This window comes from Malaclemys terrapin, chromosome 3 (assembly GCF_027887155.1).
Source record: "Malaclemys terrapin pileata isolate rMalTer1 chromosome 3, rMalTer1.hap1, whole genome shotgun sequence".
Classification (NCBI taxonomy): Eukaryota; Metazoa; Chordata; order Testudines; family Emydidae; genus Malaclemys; species Malaclemys terrapin.
The window spans coordinates 112,827,008-112,853,520 of record NC_071507.1 but is presented as its reverse complement, the minus strand read 5'-3'; the positions used below and the strand labels follow the sequence as shown (position 1 = coordinate 112,853,520).

Sequence of the window (26,513 nt, the reverse complement as noted above, 5' to 3'; positions counted from 1 at the left end):
CGGCGCCTTTCCGCACAGCCCGCACTGGGCTCCGGACTTGGAGTCCGGAGCTGGGTTTTGCATGCGGCCGCTGGCTGGCTCTGGGCTCTGCACTGCGCCCCTGCATCCCCAGCACGGCTCGCTCACTCCGGGACTGCAGACGGCGTCGGCTGGTTGCCTGGCTCCCCGGGGAGGAGGAGGAGGAGGCTCCCCCCTGCCCACAGCTGCCCAGCTCGCTAAGCCGAGCCCCGCTTGGTGCACGCTGCCCAGGCAGGGGTGGGCTCTGCCGGGAGGGGAAGGGGCGGCAGCGCAGTGGGGGGGGAGGCTGAGGAGCAGCAGCCCGGTTGGCCCCCGGCCCCAGCAGCTCCATGCAGAGTGAGGCGGCCACATGGTGGGGAAGGCAAACACCTCCTGAACCGTCCTGGGTGAGCTCTTGCTTCTGGGCTGGTGATGCAGGAAGCCGAGACCTTCCCTCAGAGTCAGTATTGAATCAGCGCCGAAGCATGATGCTCAGGGGACACTGTGCCACCATCTCTCAGAGGAAGCTTAAAACCAACGTCCTGACCATGTGTGATCACTAAAGAGTCCACTTCCTCATTGCTTAACCCTCCTGTCCTGGCCAGTGTGGGAATTGCATCCTGCTGACCCATCTTGCCCCTGCAGTTGTGACAGGAGGAGACATTTTTTCACTTTGTCGCCTCTGTCACACTGTTGTGGTGCAAATTGGCTGCCAAGTTCCACCCCAGAAGCAGCTGAATTTCAGGCTGGGATGAATGATCTCTCTGTCTGTACGGATGTATTCTATAAAGCACAATGCATGAAGTCATCAATGGAAAGTATTGGTATCCTGCTGGCATGATAGCCAGGGCACCATGATACTGTGTTGCACTGTTTGCATCTTTAGTTGTGATGATGCCTCACTGCAGGACACTATTGTGTGTCATGGGGCACAGTCATTATGTGACACCATCACAATGCACTACATTAACATGCAGCTCTTTAATGGCTCATGCTCATGGGCCACAGGACATTTACAACAGTAGAATCATAGGACTGGAAGGGACCTCAGGAGGTCTTCTAGTCCAGTCCCCTGCACTCGTGGAAGGACAAAGTATTATCTAGACCATCCCTGACAGGTGTTTGTCTAACCTTTATTAAAAATCTCCAGTGACGATGATTCCACAATCTCCCTGGGCAATTTATTCCAGTGCTTACCCATCCTGAAAGTTAGGAACTTTTTCCTAATATCCAACCTAAACCTCACTTGCTGCAATGTAAGCCCATTGCTTCTTGTCCTATCCTCAGAGGTTAAGAAGAACAATTTTTCTCTCTTCTCCTTGTAACAACCTTTTATGTACTTGAAAACTGTTCTCATGTCCCCTCTCAGTCTTCTCTTTTCCAGTCTAAACAAATCCAATGTTTTCAATCTTCCCTCATAGCTCATGTTTTCTAGATCTTGAATCATTTTGTTGCTCTTCTCTGGACTTTCTCCAATTTGTCCACATCCTTCCTGAAATGTAGTGCCCAGAACTGGACACAATACTCCAGCTGAGGCCTAATCAGCCTATTACTGTCCTGAGACCTCCAGGTGAAGCGGCAATCCAACTGTATGGAAGCAGGAGACATGCGTTCAATTCCCAGCTCTGCCAGTGACTCCCTGGGTGACTTTGAACAAGTCACTTAGTCTGACTGTGCATCTGTTCTCCATCTGTAGGTACGTCTACATTGGAGCTGGAGGCATCATGCCCAGCTGGAGGAGACATACTGGTGCTAGCTCGGATCAAACTAGAGTGCTAAAAATAGAAGTGTAACGGCATGAGTACCAGGAGGGGCTAGTCACCTGAGTGCTTATCAAGGGTCTCAGGTGGGATCACACTCAGGATGGCTAGCTCCTTGCACCACTGTGGCTCCATTTCTATTTTTAGCACACTAGCTTGATCAGCGCTAGCAGGGTATGTCTACATAAGCCAGAAATTACACCTCCCTTTTCCAGTGTAAACATACCCCAAATCATGGGGATACTTCCTTTCGTCCACCCTCTGTAAACTCTTGGTACTCTATATGTACAGCTTCTAGCACAGCCTGACTTCACGTGAGGCTTCTAGGCCCTACTGGACTTGTTATTAATAATAATTAATATGCCACCAAGAAATAAGGGAACCATTGGCTGGAAACCAAGCGTGCAGCACTACAATAGGCACCTGTCACTTGGAAGTTAACATGGCTTCCAAGCTTTCAGTTTTTTCACATCAGGACATCCAAGGAGACCTCGACAGAACAGTACAAAAGCCACAATCTGGTGGGCAGAGCTCCTGGTGGGTCTGAAGCCCAGCTGGTGCCAGCGGAGGAGGTGGAGAAGGAAGGAAAAGGGGGGGAGGAGGGATGTTTTTTTCTAGTGGTCTCTTTTCAGTGGCATCTTTTCTCCACGAGCAGTGGCAGCCCGGGGAATGACTCTGCCACAGCCGAGCCGCTGCTCTGCTCCGGGGGCGAGGGGTGACAATTACAAACTACCGTATTCTGTGATTTACTTTCTAGAATCTAAAGTATATCTAAGTATAATCTAAAGTTCTCCTGTGAAATGCCGGCTGTGCAAACCCTTCCATGGCTGGATCATTCTTGTGTTTTTATTTTAAGTACAAATAAATATGCATAACGAATTTAAAAGTATGTAATTAGTAATTTGATATGTCAGGTGGTGCCTTTTTTTATGTGCTCCCTCTGATGTTAGAACCTGGCTATGCCACTGCCTGAGACTCAGAGGACATATACTTTGGGTAGAGAGAGAAGGATTTCATCATGTTCCCCACATTTGCTGAAACACTGTTACTGTCATACTTACTGCATTGAGATCACCAGCATAGCTACTGGTATCTTTCTTAGGAGTTTTCAAGCTGAGGAGGTCTTCATATTTCTCCTGGTTGTCAAAGGCCAGACTGTTCCTTAATAAAACATTGTTTTTCCTCTGAGTTCTAGTTTCTTTACATTCTTGTTCTGAGTTACTGAACAAACTCTTTTCTTCCATCCAGCCATTTGCCAAGTTGTGTCGACAGTTCAGTTCTGCTGTGTCACTCTGTTCTGAAGTAGGGGAATATACAGATAGCTGCAGCATCTTGCTTTGAATGGCCTTATTATCCCGGACATTCATATTGCTCTCCCGCCTTAGTTTTACCTCCTGGTAAAGCTGAAAAGGCAATAAAACACCCTATTTAATCAAAGTAAAGTTATGACCTTGTAGGATAAAGGACCATATTTATTGTCTGTTTTTAACTGTGTTACAAAGCTCCTAAGCATTTCATTCAGTAAAATCACTTATGGGCTGAAAGATTTTATATGTATTTTTAGCTAAGACATGCTGAGTCCTAAGTGGAATGGCCAATGGACCATTCTATTGTCACAAGGTGTGGAGAAGGTTTGTTACAATTCCCCAAATCTTCGCTATATTTTAATCTATGGCTTAGAGCTATGGAATGGGGTTCCAGAAGATCTCACAAGTTAAGCACCTCTGAGCTGGGTCAGTAATTAGGTGGTAAACTGCCAGGAAACATCAATGTGCTCCAGCAAATTCTGCTGGTCTTAAACAAGTGAAACTCTCTCTATGAATCAATACTGAATCAAAATTCCAGGATGGTGTTGGATGGTAATGTGCTGGTGTCTTTTTGATGAGGTCCTGAGATCCTCTGCCTCCACTAGTAAAAGCAAAGGCATTGTTAACTCAAGTGTTCTGGCATATTCTAATTTGGGGAATTATAATACAAAGGCTTCCATTTACAGTCCCTTGAATGCAAAGATCCCAAAGCTCCTTACCAACGTTAATTAATTCTCACAACACCCAGGTGAGGTAGACAAGGGATATGGCCGTTTCTGAGCTGAAACACACCTGCTCTTTAACAGTGCACGGCACAGTCTGTAACACAATTTAAGACAGGCAGAAAAGAAAAATACTGCATCTGCTTGAAACTGCATAGCTAATACGGGTAGGTAGAATGCAATTACTAGAGTTGGGAATTTGGCTAGGACACTGAGGTTTACACATTCCTATTTTCAGTTGAAAAGCGAGGTGGACTTGTTAATGACCACAAGCGGTCATTACATCTCACTCAAAAGCTATCAGGCCTGATTCTCCCACTATGGCTGCTTTACGCTGCTCTGGCAGCATGAAGGGGCATTACAGTGTGTGTAAATTACAATTACATTCACTTTAAAGTCTCTTTACGCTGCAAGAGCTGTGTCAAAGGGCCTTAGTGTAACTGAGAATTAGGCCCATCATCTCCAACACCATAGAGCCAACTAACAAAACAGCAGATGATTATTAATTGTAATAATAATTTATTATTTATATTACAGTAGCATATAAAGGTCCCAATCAGGTTGAGGCTCCATTGATCTAGATGATGTAAATGATAGAAAGGAAATCTGATTCCTTTCCCAAACAGCATATATATACATATAGGGCTCGTGTTACTAACCACTGAAATGTAGTCACTTCTGTGGCAAAACAAGGAAACTAGTTAACAAATCACAGCAACATCACCACATTTAAGGCAGGAAGTGGAGAAGAATATCATATTCAAATCAAATAGAAATTACAGCTGAAACACAGGAGGCAGACATCACAGAGTTACATTGTAGCCTGAGAGCAGCATATGTCTGTGAGTCATTTGGCTCCATTTTCCTTTTCCATTTTATTATTTTCCTTTCATGTGAACAATCTCTTCCTTACATTCCTAGTGGTTGCAGAAAGCAAGCGAGAATATTTTCATGTATATTAGAATAAATTTGTGCATTAGCAAGTGGCAGAGGGTTTTGTTCAGATGACAACTTTGGTGTAAAAGAATAATAAATAAATTACTTACGCTATCCCTGAAAGGAAGTGAATTAGAATTGATAGAAAGTAAATGATCGCTAACAGGTGTGTCTTTGTGTCTAGCCTTTGTTTACTTTAATCCTTTCTTCTAATAAATGTCGTCAGTAAATATAGCAGGTCCTTGCAGGAATAAATTTCTCATTTCCTGAGCAACTCATTCTTTGATTCATGGAATTCCCTTTGATGTCAACAAATAAAGCAGTGCCTAATTTATCCCAGCCAGAGAGGTATATTTTAGAATATGCCTGTATTAGAATTTTGTTGATAAACATGCATTCACGTAAGCCAGTGGTTCTCAACAAGGGGTATGCAAACCCATGGGGGCACGCAGAGGTCTTCCAGGGGGTACATCCATTCATCTAGATATTTGCCTACTTTTACAACAGACTACATAAAAAGCACTAGCAAAGCCAGTACGAACTATTTCATACAATGACTTGTTTATACTACTCTATACACTGAATGTAAGTACAATATTTATATTCCAATTGATTTATTTTATAATTATATGATAAAATGAGAAAGTCAGCAATTTGTCAGTAATAGTTTGCTGTGACACTTTTTTCTATTTTTTGTCTGATTTTGTAAGCAAGTTGTTTTTAAGTGACGTGCAACTTGGGGTACACAAGACAAATCAGACTCCTGCAAGGGATACAGTAGTCTGGAAAGGTTGAGAGCCAATGACCTAAGCCCCATACAGACATGTCTGCTACTTTTTAAAATGCATGTACGATGCACACTGTGCCCAGAATCTCTGGCTATGGTATATACTGCCAGCAATACTGCAGCAAATTTGACCTAAGACCAATGCTTCAAAGTGACATCTCAAGTTCTTACTCTCTATCCATGGTTATAAAATTAACAATATCTCAAATACTCCCAGAGCTCAGACCTTGAATCCTGCCATCAACCATTAAACAGTGGCAGGCACGGAACTGGAAAATGGTTCAGAGAGAAAAACCATGAGGTGGCCTTGGGCCACCAGATAAGACTTTAGAAAAATGTTCATTTTTACAGTGTTGTTTACACTCAAAAATCCAAAGTACCTCTTCTATTTTCTTCTGCATGACCTTCCACTGACTTTCCCACTCCTTCCTTTCACTGTCAAATCTCTCCAGCAGTTCCATCTTCTCTTTGGTCCAGTTTCTCTCAGTATTCTCCAGTTGTTTATGCAGGTCCATTGCTGCACTATGAGTATCAACTAAAAGGTGTTTCTGCTCCTCTTCTTTCCTGAATGTTTCCTGGAAGCTGGGATTGATTTTATCAGAATAAGTCTTTCTTGTCTTTGATTCTAGCTTCAAGCAAAGAGAAAAACAAATATAACAGACAGCCCATTCCATTAATTTCAATTGTATCAAAGCTTGCTATCTATATCAGGATTATAATGATAAACATATACACTACAATAGAAGTATGGACAAACTGGAATACACAACAGAAAAAGGAGTTCCAACCCCTTCTCCCTCCCCCCCCCAAAAAAGTGATATCTCATAACAAATCTAGTCTGTCATTCTACATGCTGTACCGAAACAGCATACACATAGGGAATAGTCCTACAAATGGGTAATATTCAGACTTGCTCTCCTTTAGATGAAGCAGAAGTGCTATAACAGCACTTGATCCTGCAAGATACTGAGAGCCTCTTGCAAGATGCTCAGCACCCTCAATTCCAGTTGCAGTGAATGGCAATTCAAGGCCTTGGAACCTTCCAAGATCTGTCCTTTAGGCAGAATGGCCAAGAATGCTGTCTGTGTGCTATATCTGAACTGTTCACAAGACAACTAGAAATCTAAAGATAGGAAGTTTGCTCAGCACAATTGAGACTTTACACTGGCACATTTAAAAACATTAGTGCTATATGTATACTTTTAATTACACAAAAGAAAACATGCAGTTATGGGAGGAAACCATAAAACTTTTATGCACTACATATACATCAGACACAATACAAAAGCTTAATGTATTTTGGTTTTACAAATCTAAATAAATATATTAGTCCCATGGCATGGGTCTGGAAGACAGTAGAACAGGGCTCTATCCCCAACTCTGACTGATTGTGAGACCTTGCATAAATCATTTAACCTCTCTGCACCTCCATTTCCTCTTCTGTAAAAATACAAAACATGAGCCTCACCATCCTCTGTAAAAATCTCTGAGTTGTATGGATGGACAAGTGCTAAGTAGCATTGTTATATTATGATACACTTGTAGAGGGAAACCTTTTACTGAATGGTGATAGATTTTATAGACCCAATTCTCACTCATTCAATTTTTACACCAGTGGCTCATTGAAAATCAGCAGATTTGCTGCTGATTTACATCAGCATGAGGTTAGAATAACACCCATTAATTCATTCTTGGAAGCGACAGTTTGGTAGCCTGACATGGTATGATGTACTGTATGCACAGTTGTGTGTGTTCCTTAAATTTGGGTTTCAAATCATACTGTTGTGTTAATCTGGTGAACGTAGATATTCATATCCATTCACAATAAGCTTGCAGATTGCATTGTTTCGTGATCAGAGGCTATTGTCGGGTCACAAAAACTACTCCCTTTATCGAACATGTTTGTGATTACTAGTTTACATCTAATTTTGTAACAGAGGGTCCTGTGGCACCTTTAAGACTAACAGAAGTATTGGAGCATAAGCTTTCGTGGGCAAAGGCCCACTTCATCAGACGCAAGTGGGCATTCACCCACAAAAGCTTATGCTCCAATACTTCTGTTAGTCTTAAATGTGCCACAGGACCCTCTGTTGCTTTTTACAGATTCAGACTAACACGGCTACCCCTCTTAGGGTGACCAGATATCAAGTGTGAAAAATCGGGACAGAGGGTGGGGGGTAATAGGCACCCATGTAAGAAAAAGCCCCAAATATCAGGACTGTCCCTATAAAATTGGGACATCTGGTCACCCTAACCCCTCTTATACTTGACATCTAATTTTGTAATTACCTTTTGTGCCTCATGCAAAGCTCTCCTCACCCCTTTACTGGGCAAAGCAGATTGATTCAGCTCCGGCTGCTACATGATCACTGCTTACCACTCTCTGTTTTTTTTCCAGCCAGCTGACAAGTTGACATCTAATTCAGATTCAGCTTCTTTCATTAACAAGTGAGCTGTGAGCTCAGCTGAGGACCAACAGGTTACTTGCCTCAGCGTATTAGATGAAGTCCTGATACAGTGCATCTCAACTAACAGCACTTAGGGCCTGATTCAACTGCCACCACAGCCAATGGCAGTCATGCCTCTGACTCAGTGCAAGTTGAATTGGGGCCTAAGAGGGCAGGAACTCCCTTCATTGAACCTCCCTGTCGCTCCCTTTCAAGATCACAGTAATACCATAGAGTTATTTACCTGTGCAATGCGGCATTTGAGCTCAGCTCTTTCAAGCTCCAACTCAGACCTGTCATTGGAACACTGAGACTGCCAAAAGCTTCTTCATGAGAACATAAGAACGGCCGTACTGGGTCAGACCAAAGGTCCATCAAGCCCAGTATCCTGTCTACCGACAGTGGCCAATATCAGGTCCCCCAGAGGGAGTGAACCTAACAGGTAATGATCAAGTGATCTCTCTCCTGCCAGGCATCTCCACCCTCTGACAAACAGAGTCTAGAGACACTATTCCTTACCCATCCTGGCTAATAGCCATTACTGGACTTAACTTCCATGAATTTATCCAGTTCTCTTTTAAATGCTGTTATAGTCCTAGCCTTCACAACCTCCTCAGGTAAGGAGTTCCACAAGTTGATTGTGCGCTGTGTGAAGAACTTCCTTTTATTTGTTTTAAACCTGCTGCCCATTAATTTCATTTGGTGACCCTTAGTTCTTGTATTATGGGAATAAGTAAATAACTTTTCCTTATCTACTTTCTCCATATCACTCATGATTTTATATACCTCTATCATATCCCCCCTTAGTCTTCTCTTTTCCAAGCTGAAAAGTCCTAGCCTCTTTAATCTCTCTTCATATGGGACCCATTCCAAACCCCTAATCATTTTAGTTGCCCTTCTCTGAACCTTTTCTAGTGCCAGTATATCTTTTTTGAGATGAGGAGACCACATCTGTACGCAGTATTCAAGATGTGGGCATACCATCGATTTATGTAAGGGCAATAATATATTATCCGTCTTATTCTCTATCCCCTTTTTAATGATTCCTAACATCTTGTTTGCTTTATTGACCGCCTCTGCACACTGCGTGAACGTCTTCAGAGAACTATCCACAATGACTCCAAGATCTTTTTCCTGATTTGTTGTAGCTAAATTAGCCCCCATCATATTGTATGTATAGTTGGGGTTATTTTTTCCAATATGCATTACTTAACATTTATCCACATTAAATTTCATTTGCCATTTTGTTGCCCAGTCACTTAGTTTTGTGAGTTCTTTTTGAAGTTCTTCACAGTCTGCTTTGATCTTAACTACAGGTCTGTTGCATCTTAGGCGCATTTAACATGTGCGATTTCAGCTTTACGTGGTCGGCAAAAACCAAAAAAAAAAAAAAAACCCCAAAAAAGAGAAAAATAACAATTTAAATACTGTTTCTGTAGTGTGGGTGATTCCGCCCGCCATTACACTCAACGTAATTTTGACTATACGCGATTTTCGCTTTAGGCGCTGACTGCGGAACGTAACCCCAGCGTAAGATGAGACAGAGCCGTATCTTGAGCAATTTAGTATCATCTGCAAACTTTGCCACCTCACTTTTTACCCCTTTCTCCAGACCATTTATGAATACGTTGAATAGGATTGGTCCTAGGACTGACTCTTGGGGAACACCACTAGTTACCCCTCTCCATTCTGAGAATTTACCATTAATTCCTACCCTTTGTTCCCTGTCTTTTAACCAGCTTTTCTTTTCTCTTCCTTCTTTTTCTCTTCCTTCTCTGCTCCGGAGCTGGAGCACCCACAGGAAAAAAATAGTGGGAGCTCAGCACCCACCAGCCACAGTTGTTCGGTGGTGCTGCCGATCAGCTATTTGGTGCTCCCCTGATCAGCTAATTGGGGCTCTGACAAACAGCTGTTTGGTGGCTCAGGGAGGGGGGGTGGAGCAGGGGGAGGAAGAGGTGGAGCGAGGGCAGGGCCTCAAGGGGATCGAGTGGGGGCGAGAAGAGGTGGAGCGAGGGTGGGGCCTTGGAGGAGAGGGCGGGGTGGGGGCAGGGCCTCGGGGCGGAGTGGGGATGGCACACTCCTGGGGAAAACTAAAAGGCAGCACCTATGGCTTGAACCACTTCCAAAACAGACTTCAGATCCAGCAAAACATTTCTGTTTTCATCTACCTAGAAGCATTCAGGGTAGCTTTACAAATAAAGATCTCTGACACTAACAAAACTGCTCCAAGACAACTCAGCATTCTTAATATGAAATATGTCCCCTGTTAGTTTGTTGTTTCAGATAGGCTCATGGCTTCATGTTGAAGCCGGCCAGTCTATGGAGCTGGCCCCCCTCCAGGGCCAAGGTTCTAGCTCAGTACCAGGGATTATAGTAAATGTTGATGAAAAACAACTTCTTATATAAGAATTCCATGCACTGAAGATCTGTTGCATTTGAAACGTCTATTCATGGAACATCTACAGCCATAGCAATATTTTTTTCATTTCACCACTACAAAGGTTGTATTTTTATGGAGGAAGGGAGGTAAAGCAGTAATTCACTCTTTTGTTATACTTACTCTTTTAACTTATTCAAGAAACTTAAGCGGAATTAACCAAACTGATCTATTTACTCATTTGACTTCTCTGGAATAATTCAAATGCATGTAGCAAAGAACAGTGTGAAGGCATATACTAGAGACAGATTGAGATATGTTTTGCCTACCGTTTGCACAAGCCTTTGTCAGTGCAACATTAGGAATAACAACTGTGATTCAATCAGAAGCAAATGGTAAATCTTACTGGAACCAATCTGAAAGCCTACATTGCAGCTTAATATTTACTGAATGTGCTCCAGTCATGCACACATTTGCAAAGCAGTTTAGCATGTCAAAAGACTCTTGATGTTCTTTTAGAGTGATTACTTATCAGGTATTACTCCCATCTTCAAAATGTACATCTGCCTCGTACAAGATTCCATTTATAAAAATAGAATAGAGACCATCAAAATGCAATCAAGTCCTGGAAAAAGTTAGTTGCAGCTATTTACTTGTAACTGTAACTTCCCTCAAAAGTGCTTCTCTCTTTCATCCATGATTTCTTTTCCTGTTCATATCACTTCTTACTCCCTTCAAATTTCCTCTTAAGATGCAAATAGTCACAGGGTATGTCTACACTGGAAACTTCAAAGCGCTGCCGTGGAAACGCTCCCGCAGCAGCGCTTTGAAGTATGAGTGTGGTCGCGCGCGAGCGCTGGGAGAGAGCTCTCCCATTGCTCGGAGCCGGTCTACACTGGCGCTTTAAAGCGCTCAGACTTGCTGCGCTCAGGGGGGTGATTTTTCACATCCCTGAGACAGCAAGTTAGAGCGCTATAAAATGTAAGTGTAGACATACCCATAGTGAAGGTCATGATTGCTGATGTTTGCTCAGATGGCTGGGTGACCATATGCTGCTACTGCTGTTGCTATGGTGACTAAATTCCTTAGAGAACTTTGACTCCTGTCCCAATCTTTATCTCTTTCTCTGCTTGTTTCTCCATGGAAGCCAGGAATAAGATCCCAATCTCTAATACTGCTAGTATACTTACTGTTTGTATAAAACACTGGGCTGTTCCCACAGGTATTCCACATGGCTCGAGCATAACAAACAAATGTAAAAAGCCACTGCTTCCTTTTTATTAAAATACCTTTTTCTTTCACGTGTGAAGTCCTATCACCCCAACACAGCCACGATTTTAGTTTGCCTTGGGGAGCAGTACAGTGTCTGAAATTTGGCTGTATTGGCACTTTCCACATGCCCTAGACAAGGTCAAAAGCTCATTACAGCAATCAACTTTAAACAAATAATCAATTTTGTTGACATCAGCTGTATTTCTCCTTTCACTGTACCCTTCTTTCCTCTCAAATAAAAAGGTTTTATGCTGTTCCAGATCTCTAATGTTACTCTTTCTTCCCTCTACCTCCCCTCTATGTTCATATAAAAAAATGCAAAATAATTTGAACTAAATCTCTGCTGGGGTATGACAACTTCTAAAAATAATCTGCTGTGACATCAGAAGAGGAGGTGTTATTTTTCAACAAAGATTACCTAGAGTGGATGTGCACAGCTATTCAGGTAAACTGATCTTCCGCTGTTTTACGAGTGATTAATTCACAGTAAGATAAGGTGCTGGCTTCTGGATGGGTCTATTTCTATTTTTTTAAAGAAGTGGCTGGCATCACAGATTTTATAAACTTTATATTAAACCTATAAGAAACTCTCAGAGTCTCACTCTACTATTTAAAAAACAAAAGATCGAATGTGCAAAAATGGGCTAACATCTCTGTCTTGTTAATAAATCATTCCATAGTTTGGAAACACTGACTGAACCACTGACCAGCCTTTCCTTGAGAATAAACAACCACCATCACACTTTTAAACTATTATTGGTCTAGATACAAATATCAAAATGAGGCAGATGTTTACAAGATCCGTTAGCCAAACTGTTTACAGCCTTAATGATGTGTATTGTTAACTTTCTTTTCTATTTCACAAATAAGGCCACAACTCTTCAAAAACCATTGTGATTTTTAAAAGAAAAAAGAAAAGACAAGAAAAGAAAAGAACTTACCTTTTTGAAGTAAACAATCCTTCAGAAGTTTTTCAGTGCATTTTTCAGTGTAGTAGTGAAAGCAGTGAAATGCATAGCTAGCTGGGATAACGAGTTCCAGTTCTGTGAATCCTGATCCTTAAAGAAAACAAGAAACCAGGAAAGAGGTAATTTTTCAATCAGAGCAGCGCTTGCAACTCTCTTTGATTAACTTCACAACTTCAGTTTCGCAAACTGAAAAACAGTTCTGTCTGGCATCATCCCGGCAGCTGGGTTCCATGTGACGTCAGTACATGGAGGATGGTTTTAAAGCCACCTCCCCAGCTCTGTAACTTTATATCTGCTCACATTTTGTGTAAACAACTTCAAGTCCAGGACATTTTTAGGTTTTATAGTGCAGCTAGTATTTAAAGCTTGCCAAAGCAACCAATGTTAACGTTAAAGCTATGACAATGGACAATTTTAGATTTCTTTTATTAGCTAAAGGCAACTCTGTGTTTTAAAGAAGGATTCTTTTCTACATTCCACGCCCAATTTTGAGGGGTACATTTTAAGTTCTTTAGGAGCTGTGCAGCTAAACCACATTTGTTTATCAGGGCAACTTTTCATGATCCACAACTCCCCTAAAACACCCACTCTCCCCCCATACTAAAATCTTTACTTTTTGCATTCAATTATATTATCACTTTTGTAATAAGACATTACTAGTCATTGTGTAATCTTATTTTATTTGTATTCTAGGAATGCTGACAATGGCTTGTTCAGAATATACACGGACATTTTTGCTACTTTATAAGGATATTGGTCCGTTAAGTCCACTTTTGGACCACTTAGAAGCACAGAAACTGGCCAGAAATAGCCAGCAGAGAATCTCCCTGCACAGGGGAGCTCTTCACTGGCAGAAACCTGGCAGAGATGGTGGAGATGTCCCCTTTTACAACTGCACCCCTCAGCCCTGGCACAAGGGGATGGAGCAGACATACAAGATCGGCTTGGGGCAAAGAGGGGGTGTGACTAAGTTGAGTTCTGCTACAAAAAATCCTCCACAGGTATAACATCAGTGAAGGACCTTATGCCAATACAGTAAGTTTGAGCTGCTACCCTGCAATGCTTAGGCTGGAGCTAGACAGCACAGGATCAAGGAGCTATATCCAATGAACAACCACTGTGCCCCTGCTCTCCATGGGGTCTGAGCGGAGCAGGGTAGAGTGTCTAGCCCACTGTGACAAATCCTTTTCTTTGCATGTCTAACTGGATAGTACTGTTGCACTGCACTGTAAGTTATAAATTCCATGCTCACTTGGTATTGGTCTGTGTTGGATATAGTGTGGACCTACATCACCTCAGGGGGAACGTTGGCAGGCATCTACCCCAAGGAGCACCCAGGTGTGCGGGAGGGGAAGGGGGGTGGGCATGCATACAACTTTGCCATCAGCAAAAGCATCAGGGGAATGGAGCCATGTCTCTTTCCTGCCCCCATTTCCCTCTTTAGCCAGTAGTAGTTCTGTAGCTTAGTTGTGCTGAGGAACTGCAACTGAGATTGGCCCTTGCTTCAGGATTGAGGTTGGGGCTAAGACTCTTTGTGCTCTCACCCATTTGCACACCTGCATTGACTCATATTGTGGATAGCCAATCTCCAGCTGTGTGCGGTAGCTTCTGTCTGTGCTGAATAGAAGACAGATGGGCATCTGCTATCAGGCATGTGAATGCAATTCCCATTTCCTTGAATGGAAACAATGTTCATGCCCTCAAGCGTAGAATTTGGCCATCTTCTAGATAATAGGAGTTGCTTGTGGGATCAAGAACATAGTCTGCCTAGGTACTGCTGTGAGGAGCCAGAAGCGCTTTGCTTACTCAGCACTTTCCCCCTTTGGAATGACAAGATGGGCCTATGTTAAAACACATATACAGTAGACGGGTTTCAGCTCAGGGTGCATTTTATAGTAAACACCAAAGTAGGTTGCAGGGAAAATACATTTTTTCTCCTTATATGGTCAGCAAGTAAGTCCCAGTGAAGACATTATTTGGGTGCTTATTCTGCCCCTGGGAAAGATATGCAATGGGACTCGGATTGTTTATACAAGTTTCAAAAGCCATTTAAAAAAGAACAAAGATGACTGAAGGACAGACAGTCCCTGAGGAAAATCCTCAGCCCATTCATTTAGAAATCCTTCTTTTTTAAAACCCCAGAGCTACTTTTTGCCCTCAGTTACACTCAGGTAACCCAACTGTCCTCAATAGAAACAACAAGGAGTCTGGTGGCACCTTAAAGACTAACAGATTTATTTGGGCATAAACTTTCGTGAGTAAAAACCTCACTTAGAAGTGAGGTTTTTACTCACGAAAGTTTATGCCCAAATAAATCTGTTAGTCTTTAAGGTGCCACCAGACTCCTTGTTGTTTTTGTAGATACAGACTAACACGGCTACCCCCTGATACTTGTCCTCAATAGCTGGGTCTATGTAAAGCGGAGCAGGACTGAGCCCCTATGGATCAGACCCTCCTCTCACAACATTGCAGCTTCAATGGAGTCAACAAGGTTGCACCTGGATAAATGAGGGCAGAATACGATCTTATGAATTTTTACTCCTATAGTTCCTTAAATATAGACTATCATTCCAATGTATTTAATTAAATTTTACTACTGTGAAACAAAATATTAACACAGAGACAGCCAAATCCTGAACTCAGTTTTTACTGAGTTTTAATTAATTAGTTTTAATTAACTTGAGGATTGACGAAAAGCAGAGCAAGTGCTTCCGAGGTAGTCCTGTGAATAATATGATGCTACTCAGTAGGAGGTCAGATCCAAGGCCCACTGAAGTCAGTGGGAATCTTTCAAATTACTTCAGTGGGCACTGGATCATAACCAGGCCTTGTGAGTGCCACAGAAAGAGGTGTATAAGGATTGTAGCTGCTTTGGATTCAGTTAAGAGTGTTAGAAGATTCAAATGAAAATTTATGGGACTGTAAAGGAGCTGAGTTTCTAGCCCACCTCTCCAATGACCAGATGCAGTTCCCCTTGAAGTCAAGTGGGATATGTATGTGCCTGAGTGAGGGCAAAATTTGAGCCCTACATTTTATTTTTAAAGGATGGTTCTACTTGAAAATGTCTGTTTTCAAATGGCATCTTCTTATTCGATAGACAAGATCCCTGTGTGACTGGCACCCGCTGGCAGGGTCTATCCGGCTCTTACATGGGCATGCTTTGATTGGGAGGGCACAAGAAGCCTTACCCCGTCTGCAACCTGTTTAAAGGCCAGGCAAAATTGCAGCCCTTGTGCTGGGGGAGTGCAGGGATTCATCAATTCCCATTCTCTTGGGGGCATACAACATGTCCCTGGGGGGAAAGCAGAGAAAGCACCATGGCCTTCCCTCCAACCAGCCTGCAAAGCAGAATGGGGAGACCCAGCTAGCAGACTACACCCAAGAAAGGGATGAAATAGCAGGCATGTTCCCATTACAAGCTGGAGAGCTCAGAGAAGTTTTCTGCTGTGCGACTCCTCAAACTCTCACTGAGGCAATGCAGCTCTGCACTAGGGTTGCCAATTTTGGTTGGACATATTCCTGGAGATTTAATCACATGACAATATTTTATTAAAGATTAATCTTTAAATCCTGGAGGGTTGGCAACCCTACTCCTCACTGTCCCCTATTCTGGACATGATCTAGCCCTTAGTGACAAGAATAAAGATTTACTACTGTAAGCACGAGAGTCAACATAGCTACAAAAGAGATTCCTGTATTCTATTACTTTTTATACATCAGCAGTCTTGGTAACTAAATTCCATCTGCAAAAGGGGTTTGGTGGAAAATACAAACTCTGTGCAACCCCTCTGGTTTCACTGACACCTCTGTGAGGGAGGGAAATATTATCCACAATTTACAGTTGGGGGAACAGAATCACAGTTACATTATGCAACTTGGAAATTGATGGCAGACATTTATAACTTGTTTACTCTCCTAAATTACAGCATAGTTTACCAATAAGCACTGCATATCTAATGGTAGAATCTGGTCTTGCATATTGTTTCCCCTAAAAGAAAATAAAAGTGTCAGAAATTTTAGTCAGTAGGTATTAGGTGCCTACCTGACATTTCTGCCTTTGAAAATCACCCTCTTAGCCCATTATATTCTGGGCTGATTAGAAGAAATTACATGTTATATTCAAAGGCTGTGCTTGAAGTTCATGTGCAGTTCATTTTTTTTATCATGCATATTTAGACAGTTATGGTTTTGGCAATTTTATATTATTCAACTGCTGGATATATTTTTGCTTCATACGGGCACCTGCTCTCTTCCAGTTCTGATTCTAAAGCATTGGTGACAGATGTCAGCAGACCCATGTCTTATTATATCTGTAATCTGGAGCTTCAGGCAAACATATTTTCAGATGAAAGAAATATCTTTGTCCCTGAACAAGAGCTTTCAAACTACCATTTATTTTCATATGTGTAAGTTACTTTGCAGTAACAATTTAGAAAACATTTTAGAGGCATTTATTATTTAAAAGAATGTACATCTGGATCTTAAAAGGAAACAGATTTGACTAAATTTCTCTGGTTGTATTCAAAGAAAAAATACATTCAGAATCTGCCCTGGTGGAAAATCTGTGAAGGTCAGAGAATGACCTAAAATGTTCATTTTTTACAGTGCTACCATAATGTTGCATGCATGGCAGTAATCTTTAGGGCTGTCAAACGATTAAAAAAATAATCGCAATTAACCACAAGATTAAAAAAATTGTCGTGATTAATCGCAGTTTTAATGGCGCTGTTAAACAATAATAGAATACCAATTTAAATGTATTATAAATATTTTTGGATGTTTTTCTACATTTTAAAATATATTGATTTCAATTACAACACAGAATACAAAGTGTTCTATTATAAAGTGCTCACTCTATATTATTATTTTTATTACAAATATTTGCACTGTAAAAAAGATAAAAGACATAGTATTTTTCAATTCACCTTATACAAGTACTGTAGTGCAAGCTCTTTATCGTGAAAGTGCAACTTACACATGTAGAATTATTTTTAACATAACCGCATTCAAAAACAAAACAATGTAAAATGTTAGTGCCTACAGGTGCACTCAGTCCTACTTCTTGTTCAGGCAAAGAAAGTACCAATGTGAGATTTCTAAAGATAGCACAGCATTAGACCCAAGGTTTAAGAATCCGAAGAACCTTCCAAAATCTGAGAGGGACGAGGTGTGGAACATGCTGTCAGAAGTTTTAAAAGAGCAACACTCTGATGCGGAAACTACAGAACCCAAACCACCAAAAATCACCCTTCTGTTGGTGGCACCTGACTCAAACGATGAAAATGAACGTGCAACAGTCCGCATTGCTTTGGATCTGTAAGGATAAGTCCTTTTCCTGTAGCCATATTGTAAGGCCTAAGGCCTTTGTCTGCAGCCGTATTAGGAGAGTAGCAGCCATTAGTCAAGAAGCAGCAAGACACATCCTCACATTCCATCTAAATTACATTAAAACAATGTAATATCGGGCTGTTAAGAAGGCAATCCTGTCCTAACAGTACCCACCATCACAAGATAAAGAAATAGATCTTAAGGTGGTTAAAGAAAACTTGATAGCATTTTGTCTGTCAAGCAATCACTTACCAATAGCTGTGGTTGTAAAATCCCCATTCCTTTATTGTTTTGTTTTTATGGTCCCCACTTCTCTATTGTTTGTCTGTAGGGTCTCTGTCTAGTTCTTTGATTGTTTCTGTTTGTTACATAATTACTTTTGCTGGGTGTAAATCAATTAAGGTGGTGGGGTATGATTGGTTAAAGAATTGTTTTACAGTATGTTAGGATTGGTTTGAGAATTATTTAGTAATATTCTAGTAAAATGATTGGTTAAGGTACAGCTAAGCAGGACTCAAGTTTCAATATATAGACTTCCAAAAGGAAGTACTTGGGAATCAACTCCAGGACACAGCCCGAAGATCAGAGCTGCCAGACCTCAGCACCCTGCCAACCACCCGTGAAGCAGCTGGAGTCCCCCAGATGACCTGATCCTGACTGGCCATCAGGGGAAAGTACATCTGCCCTATTGTGAGTGGTGAGCATTGTATGCTTAGCATGTACATTCTGTTTTGGTGATTGTTAATAAATAGAGGTTAAGTAGGATAGTACTGTGTAGGGCTCTTTCACTGGTAAAAGACCCCACAAACCTGCAGAGTGTAAGGTTACGACCTGAACCCACAGAAGGGTAAGGGTGGGTGCCTAAATTAACACGGTTACGCCTGAGCCCTAGGGTAAGGGTGGGTGCCCTAGAGTGTAAGGTTACGCCTGAGTCCTAGGAACAGGGTAAAGCTGGGTGCCCCTAGAGTGTGCAAGTAACAGAGAATTTTGTGTGGGTAATAGATCGTTATCTAGCACAGCCCATCATCAGCATGGAAGCATGCCTTCTAGAATGGTGGTCGAAATAGGAAGGAGCGTATGAATATTTAGCATATCTGGCACGTATATACCTTGCAATGCTGTCTACAACAGTGCCATGTGAACATCTGTTCTCACTTACAGGTGACATTGTAACTAAGAAGCTGGCAGCATTATCTCCTGTAAATGTAAACACACTTATTTGTTTTAGTGATTCGCTGAACAAGAAGTAGGACTGAGTGGACTTTTAGGCACTAAAGTTTTACATTGTTTTATTTTTGAATGCAGTTATGTAAAAAATAAGAATTCTACATTTGTAAGTTGCACTTTCATGATAATGAGATTGTACTACAGTACTTGTATTAGGTGAATTGAAAAATACTATTTCTTTTGTTTATCTTTTTTACAGTGCAAATATATATAATCAAAAATAATAAAAAACTGAGCACTGTATCCTTTGTATTCTTGTTTAATTGAAATCAAATATTTGAAAATATAAAAAAACATCCAAAATTATTTATAATATCTTTAAATTGGTATGTATCATTGTTTTAACAGTGTGATTAAAACTACGATTAATCACAACTTTTAAAAAATCTAGTTAATTTGTTTTGTGTTAATTGCTTGTGTTAACTGTGATTAATTGACAGCCCTAGTAATCTTGCTCTTATTTCACAAGTTAGTTAAGATCTGCTCAGTGCTAGAATAGGTGACATTTGAGAAAAACTCAAGAGTGCTTCAGGAGTAGTATTAATGATTCAGGACCTGATTCAATTCTCAAAATGAATTCATTGGCATTACACTATTTGATTTACACTACTGTAAGTGGGATCAGAATTAGGCCTATGTAAGTGGGACTCCTCTCTCTGAGGCAACATTGAATGAATGCCCAGAGGCACTGTGCTGCAGGAGGAGCTATCTTTCAGACAGAGATAAAGCACAGGAGGTCCTTGTGGTCAAATCTCAAGGCATTTTTTGCAAAAGTAGGACGTTAATCCCACCATTCTGCCCAAATTCAAATTTGTGTTAATTACATTCTCCTACCAAAATTCCTTCTGCAGCTTCAAATAGATGTTGATTTTCACTTCCTACCTTAACTGTAGTGTAGCATTTCTGTGCACTTTTTAAGAAGCAGTCCTTCAAATGATTACTATTGGGTGTAGCCCTTTCTACCATAAATAGTCCAATTTACTTGGATGGGACTACTCACGACAATGAGCACTATGCGTGGTAGTGTTTGCAGTATTTTGGTGCTAAAACAGCTGTAACATTCTACCACACCTGTGCCTGCATTTCAATGGTCAGTGAAGTGATTCCTATGTAAATTTGTAAAGTGAATTGGTTTCCTTTGAGGTGAAATTTAGTATATAGAGGTAGGTTATTATGATGATGCTGCAGCTATCTTTAACATGAAAGCCAGATTTTTAATCCAATCTAAGCATATGTTATACAATCATGTTGACTAATATTAATGCTTACTTCAATAAAACAGGTTCTCTTCCACGCCTGCTTATGCCTCATTTGAACAAAATGTAAGCTACACCCCATTTTCATTCAGCTAGGGCTAACTCAGCCTCAACCAGTATGGCATTTAGTGAGCAATGAAGAACATTTCCTTAGGGCGTCTGTACTTAAAAGGCTACAGTGGCACAGCTGTGACCCTGCATTCTTCAGTGTAGACACTACCTATGCTAACATGAGAGATTCTCCCATCAGCACTGGTAATCCACCACCCAGAGAGGTCTACCACTGTCTACACTGCGGATGCGGTAGGTAAAGTACACCCTCGCTATAACACGCTTCATAACAACAAACCTTTGGCTATAAGTAACCCAGTCCCTCCAGCACCACCGCTACAGCAGGGGCTGATAGTTCCTCAAACACTGCGGCTGCAGCTGATAGCGCCTCCTGCCAGTGCTACATCAGCGAGGCTGGAGGCAGTGGAGGATTAGTAATTGGGCTGACGGGCCCGTGCCAAGGGGCCCTAGCCAATTGGGGGTAGGATTGCCAACTTTCTAACCACACAAAGCTTAACACCCTTGCCCCTCCCTCTGCCCCTAGGCCCCTTTTCCAAGGCCCCACACCCGCTCTTTCCATCCCCCCCTCCCTCTGTCACTCGCTCTCCCACACCCTCGCTCACTCGCTCATTTTCACCGGGCTGGGGCAGGGGTGCGGGAGGGGGTGAGGGCTCCATCTGGGGTGTGAGCTCCGAGGTGGAGACAGAAATGAGGGGTTCAGGATGTGGGAAGGGGCTCCAGCTGGGGCAGGGATGCGGACTCTGGGGTGGGCCAGGGATGAGGGGTTTGTGGTGCAGGAGGTGGCTCTGACCTGGGGGGTGGAGCCGAGGGGTTTGGAGAATGGGAGGTGGCTCTGGGCTGAGGCAGGGGGTTGGGATGTTGGAGGGGGTATGGGCTCTGGCCTGGGGGTGCAGGCTCTGGGGTGGGGCCAGAAATGAGGGGCTCAGGCTGTGGGAGGGGCCTCCAGGCAGGGGCAGGGGATTGGGGCACAGGAGAGGGTTCAGGGTGCAGGCTCTGGGTGGCTTACCTTGGGGGACTCCCGTAAGTGGCAACATGTCCCTTGGCTCCTAGGCAGAGGTGCGGCTCTGCGCACTGCTTCCGCCCACAAGCGCTGCCCCTGCAGCGCCCATTGGCCACGGTTCACAGCCAATGGGAGCTGCGGAGCCGGCGCTCAGGACAGGGGCAGCGCACGGAGGCCCCCCTGGCTGCGCCTATGCCTAGGAGCCGAGGGACAAGTTACTGCTTCTGGGAGCCACACAGAATCAGGTAGGGAGCCTGCCAGCCCCGTGCCAACCGGACCTTGGTCAGCGGTGCTGACTGGAGCTGCCAGGGTCCCTTTTCAACTGGGCATTCCGGTCAAAAAAACAGACGCCTGATAACCCTAATTGGGGGCCCTGGAAGAATTGGCATCCCCATGCCCCAACCCTGCTCCCTGACTCTGCTCGCCTGGTGTGGGAGGGGCTTTGTCATTCCCATACTAAATCCCGCCTCCCCTGCATGTTTTGGCTCACAGGGAGTGGACAGAGCAGGACAGAGCAGCTTTTCCCCTGTGCTCTGGGTCCTGCCTCAGCAGCTGGACAGAGCCTCCTGGGTCCTAGTGACCACCTGTTTCTTCTACAACAGTGTGGGGGGGGGCAGAGCAATGGAGATGGGGTGAGAAGAGAAGGGGAGAGGAAGGGGGAGGGGATGAGGAAGAGAAGGTGATATGGGAATGGTTAGGGGGAACCAGGAGCCCAACATGTAGCATACTCTGGGCAGCAGCAGCCCCAGCAGAGAGGCAACAGCAGCAGCGCCAGAACAGTGACATCGCTGCAGCAGCCGGTGCCAGAATGGTTGCCAGCAGCAACTGGGGCTCCCCCATTACGCCATCCTGTCCCCCCCAGCACTTGCAGCCCAGGTACCACTGTAGGCGGAGGGAGAGAACCAGTGAACCAAGGGGACTGACTTCAGCATGCATGTGTGCGTGCATGGGCATGCTTTGTCCCCCCAAATATAGCAGTCAAACTATGCCTATGGCCCCAGGACTGGAGGAACTCTAGTTCCCTGCTACAGCCTCAGGACTGGGGGGGCTCTCACTCCCCGCTGTGGCCCAGGGCCATCGTGGGGGGGAGGGGACAGAGCTTCTCTGGTCTTGGGGGGGGGGAGAGAAAGGAATAAGACTGTGGGGCCACAGCGCGCGGGAGAATGGGGCTGACCATGTGTGGAACTGGGCGGGACAGTGGGGGGAGTGGCGAACTGCAGCCAGTGGGAGCCGCGATCGGCCGAACCTGCGGACGTGGCACGTAAACAAACCTGCCCGGCCCGCCAGGGGCTTTCCCTGAACAAGCGGCAGACCGGCTTTGAGAACCACTGCTCTAGGGAGATTGAGAGATGATTCGAGTTCAATACCATATTAAGGTCACTTTTTCTAGCAACATCCTGGCAGGTCCTCCAAGGGGTGAGAACCTGGGTCTACTCCTAATGTGGTGCTCATTACCATCGCATCTGCACACCTCTCAATAATTTTAAATGAAATAACAAAGACAGTTTCTTTTGCTTTCTTCACAAAAGATAGGATTACATTTCTTGATTAGAGTTAGGGGGTTTTGATTGTTCGTTTTGTTTTATTTATGTTGTTATGGGAGAAGAGCTTTTTGAGAGAAAGCTCAATCAAAGAAATGAGATTTGCATTTAATTCTGTGAAGTTACTACTTTTTTAGCTCCTGTGGAATGAATTCCACAAGTTAGGTCCAAGATCCTATGAAAGTGGAGTCTCTAACACTGAAAGACATTCCTTCAATTAGCTGGGGCCAATCCCCAGGAGGGTTTTCACTACTAGGACAGAGACATTGACCTGAACTTTATTTATTTAGTAGCAAGTGCAGATAACAGAGCACTGGTGTGATAGGTCCATGGCAACCTATGTTGCTAAGCAGAAAGACTGCTGCATTTTATACTAGTTGACACTTTTTCAGGATGTGTGACTTCATTCCTAGATAATACTTAGTTGCTATGATCACTCTTAAAAATCAGAAATGCATGGACCACCATGGCCAAAAGGGTGGGCTGCAGCCTTCAGGCTGGTCACAGATAGAAGTAGCCTTTTTGCCACTCTGAACAGTGAGGAGTCCAAAAGACTCCAGGGTTGAAGACTGATTTAACAATCTGAGGGCACATGCCTCAGTAGGGGGTACATTACAGAGAAGGCCAATTCTTCGAGGCATGTCCCTCTTCCCAGTAGCATCACCTCCATCTTACCGGAGCTCAGTTTTAGTCAGTTGTTGTTTATCTAAGGGCTGATTTAGCTTATCACAGAGAAAGCTGGAAGATGGTGTTGTTTAGATCTGACATAAAGGAGATGTAGAGATGGGTGTCATATGAGTACTGGTGTCACTTCAGACCATATTGTCCCCACCAGCTGTCCCAGTGTCCCACGTTGAATAATACAGGGGAGAGGATTGAGCTTTATGGGACTCTTCAAGTGAGGGCTTTACCCCTGCCAGATGTGCTTGCTCTCCATGTCTGACTAAATTCCACTGGCTGCCAGTTCCTGACTTCCTCCTTGAGCCAGGAACCAGATGTGGGGAGGTGAAAAGTCAGGCCAGGGTGGAGTGAGCCAGCAGATCTTACAGTAAGGAAGGAAGGCAAATTAGGGTCAGTGGCCAAGAGGGATGGACAGACAGGATAAGGCTGGTGAGCTGATCAATATGGGGTCAGAGGGATAGACCAGGTGAACGTTGCACAGTTTTTCTATCCCTATGCCACCTCTCAATCTGTTTTCACACAAAATTTGTCTTATTACACACCATTCTAATTTTGACACCTCCTCCCTATCATTCACCACTGAAGGGCCTCAAACAGGATAGGATATAATGTCTACTCTATAGGCCTGATCCTCAAAGGTGCTGAGCATCCACAACTCTCAGCAATGCCAACAGAAGCTGTGGATGTCCATTCCTGCCCAGGAGAAGGCCATTCATGTGAGGCAGACTAAATGCAAACTTCCTGTTCTTATCATTTGGATTTGAGCGTCAAATCCACACCACACAGTGGTGAAAAACACCACTATCAAATGGGTCCACCATCACACAAAATGTACAAAAGCAGTGAAAAAACAACGGTAACATACACACTGGCGGTAATTTTACTGTTCACTTGGGATTGCAATACAAATATTTTGAAATAAAGAAAACAAAATGACTATCAATTCTAATAATTAAAAATGAATGATTACTAGCTAAATTGGCTCAATTTTCTCAAGAACATTTTTATTATAAAAGTATAAAACAATTTTCTTAAGACAAAATTTAAAAAAACCTATTTTCTGTTAGCTTACCTGGAATACCTTGGTGAGGAGAATTCTTATTCAACTGGGTGGCTTTTTTAGGTTTTGTTTTGCTTTTTGTTTTTGTTTCACTTTGTTTTGTTCTTTTTTGCAAACAAGTAGTCTTCAGTGTTTTTACAGCAGTGGCTACTACAGAAACTATATCTCTTGCACTTCTTATCTTGGAGGGTGGACAAAATGAACAAACTGAAAATAATACTACAATGAACAGTAAATGATTAAAGGTTTATAATACAAAAAATAGTGTAAAAAGGAAGACAAGTTTAAATATTGTTGTGTAAGAAAGGGATGAAAACAACACAAGGATGAGAATAAGTAAAATGATAGGCTGGAACATCTGGGAAAGTAAATACAAAGACACAGAGAACGATTAATTAATAAAAAGGAAAGCTCAACATTTCAACAGAATAAGCAGTGAAGCAGGGTCTAATCCTGTAAAGGTGCTATGTGTTGATCTTCCATTGGCTTCAGTGGAAGGTCTGCATGCAGAATGCCTGCAGGCCTATGCCCCCAAATTACTGATTTAAATACCGCATTTATTTGTTTGTTTAGAAAATACTAAGTTATCAATTATCTGCCATCTAGCAATTGGCTAGGTGGCAGAACTGTTGAAAAGGATCTGGGGTTTATAGTGGATCACAAATTGAATATAAGTCAACAGTGGGATGCAGCTGTGAATAAATCTAACAACATTCTTGGGTGTATTAACAGGAGTGCTGGATGTAAGTCATGTGAAGTACTTGTCTCACTCTACTTGGCACTGGTGAGGCTTCAGCTGGAGTACTGTGACCAGTTCTTGGTGCCACACTTTCAGAAAGATGTGGACAAACTGGAGAGTGTCCAGAGGAGAGCAACATAAACAATAAAAGGTTTAGAAACTGACCTATGAGGAAAGGATAAAAAAACTGGGCATGTTTAGTCTTGAGAAAAGAAGACTGGGGGAGGAGGGACCTGATAACATACTTTAAATACGTTAAGGGCTGTTATAAAGGGGACCGTGATCAATTATTATCTATGTCCATTGATGATAGGACGAGAAGTAATGGGCTTAATCTGCAGCAAAGGAGATTTAGGTTAGATATCAGGAAAAAATTTCTAACTATAAGGGTAGTTAAACTCTGGAATAGGCATCCAAGGGAGGTTGTGGAATCCCCATCATTGGATTTTTTAAAGAACAGGTTGGACAAACACCTGTCAGCAATGGTCTAGGTTTACTTGGTCCTGCCTTAGCGCAGGGGGTTGGACTTAACTCTCTGAAGTCCCTTCCAGTCCTACAATTTTATGATTCTATGATTATAAATGCCAGATCGGGCCCATAATCTGGATGAGAATATGGTATAATGTCTTTTCCTTTTGTTAAAAGATGCAATGCACCCTGTCACACTTTGATTTTATGCAGTGCACTTATAGCAATTGACTGTGTCTGTGACTTTCTAATACAAGGGAACAAACAATCAAATTAGTCAACATATGAATAAGAAATAATAGCTTTCAGCTTCACATGGCAACAATTCTGACTGTAGGGCTAGAAGTACTGTACAAAGTTAATATAACCTAATATGAGACTTATTACGAAGTCTGGAGAAGTTTAAGACCAATAGCAACATTTGAAGTTACTCATGTTAAGATAAGGGTAGTTAAATCTTATTCTTCAGGGCATAAGATGATATTCACAAGGGTCAGGAGGCATTATCTCCCTGAATTCAGCCTGGCACAACACTGCATGTAGTATGGAGGAGTTTTGTTGTTTTTTG

The 26,513-nt window shown here is 42.7% G+C and overlaps 1 protein-coding gene across 2 annotated transcripts in view; it reads right to left on the bottom strand.

The window, feature by feature from the left end:
* The window catches only part of SOGA3 (SOGA family member 3), a 77,523-nt gene that overhangs the window by 9,673 nt on the left and 41,337 nt on the right, over positions 1–26,513 (bottom strand). For both annotated transcript variants that reach the window (XM_054023226.1, XM_054023225.1), the window contains exons 6-9: positions 24,751–24,919; positions 12,547–12,663; positions 5,890–6,134; positions 2,819–3,160 (exon numbers count right to left, since the gene is read on the bottom strand). In XM_054023226.1, coding sequence (XP_053879201.1) covers positions 2,819–3,160; positions 5,890–6,134; positions 12,547–12,663; positions 24,751–24,919 — 873 coding nt within the window. The remainder of the gene's footprint in view (positions 1–2,818; positions 3,161–5,889; positions 6,135–12,546; positions 12,664–24,750; positions 24,920–26,513) is intronic.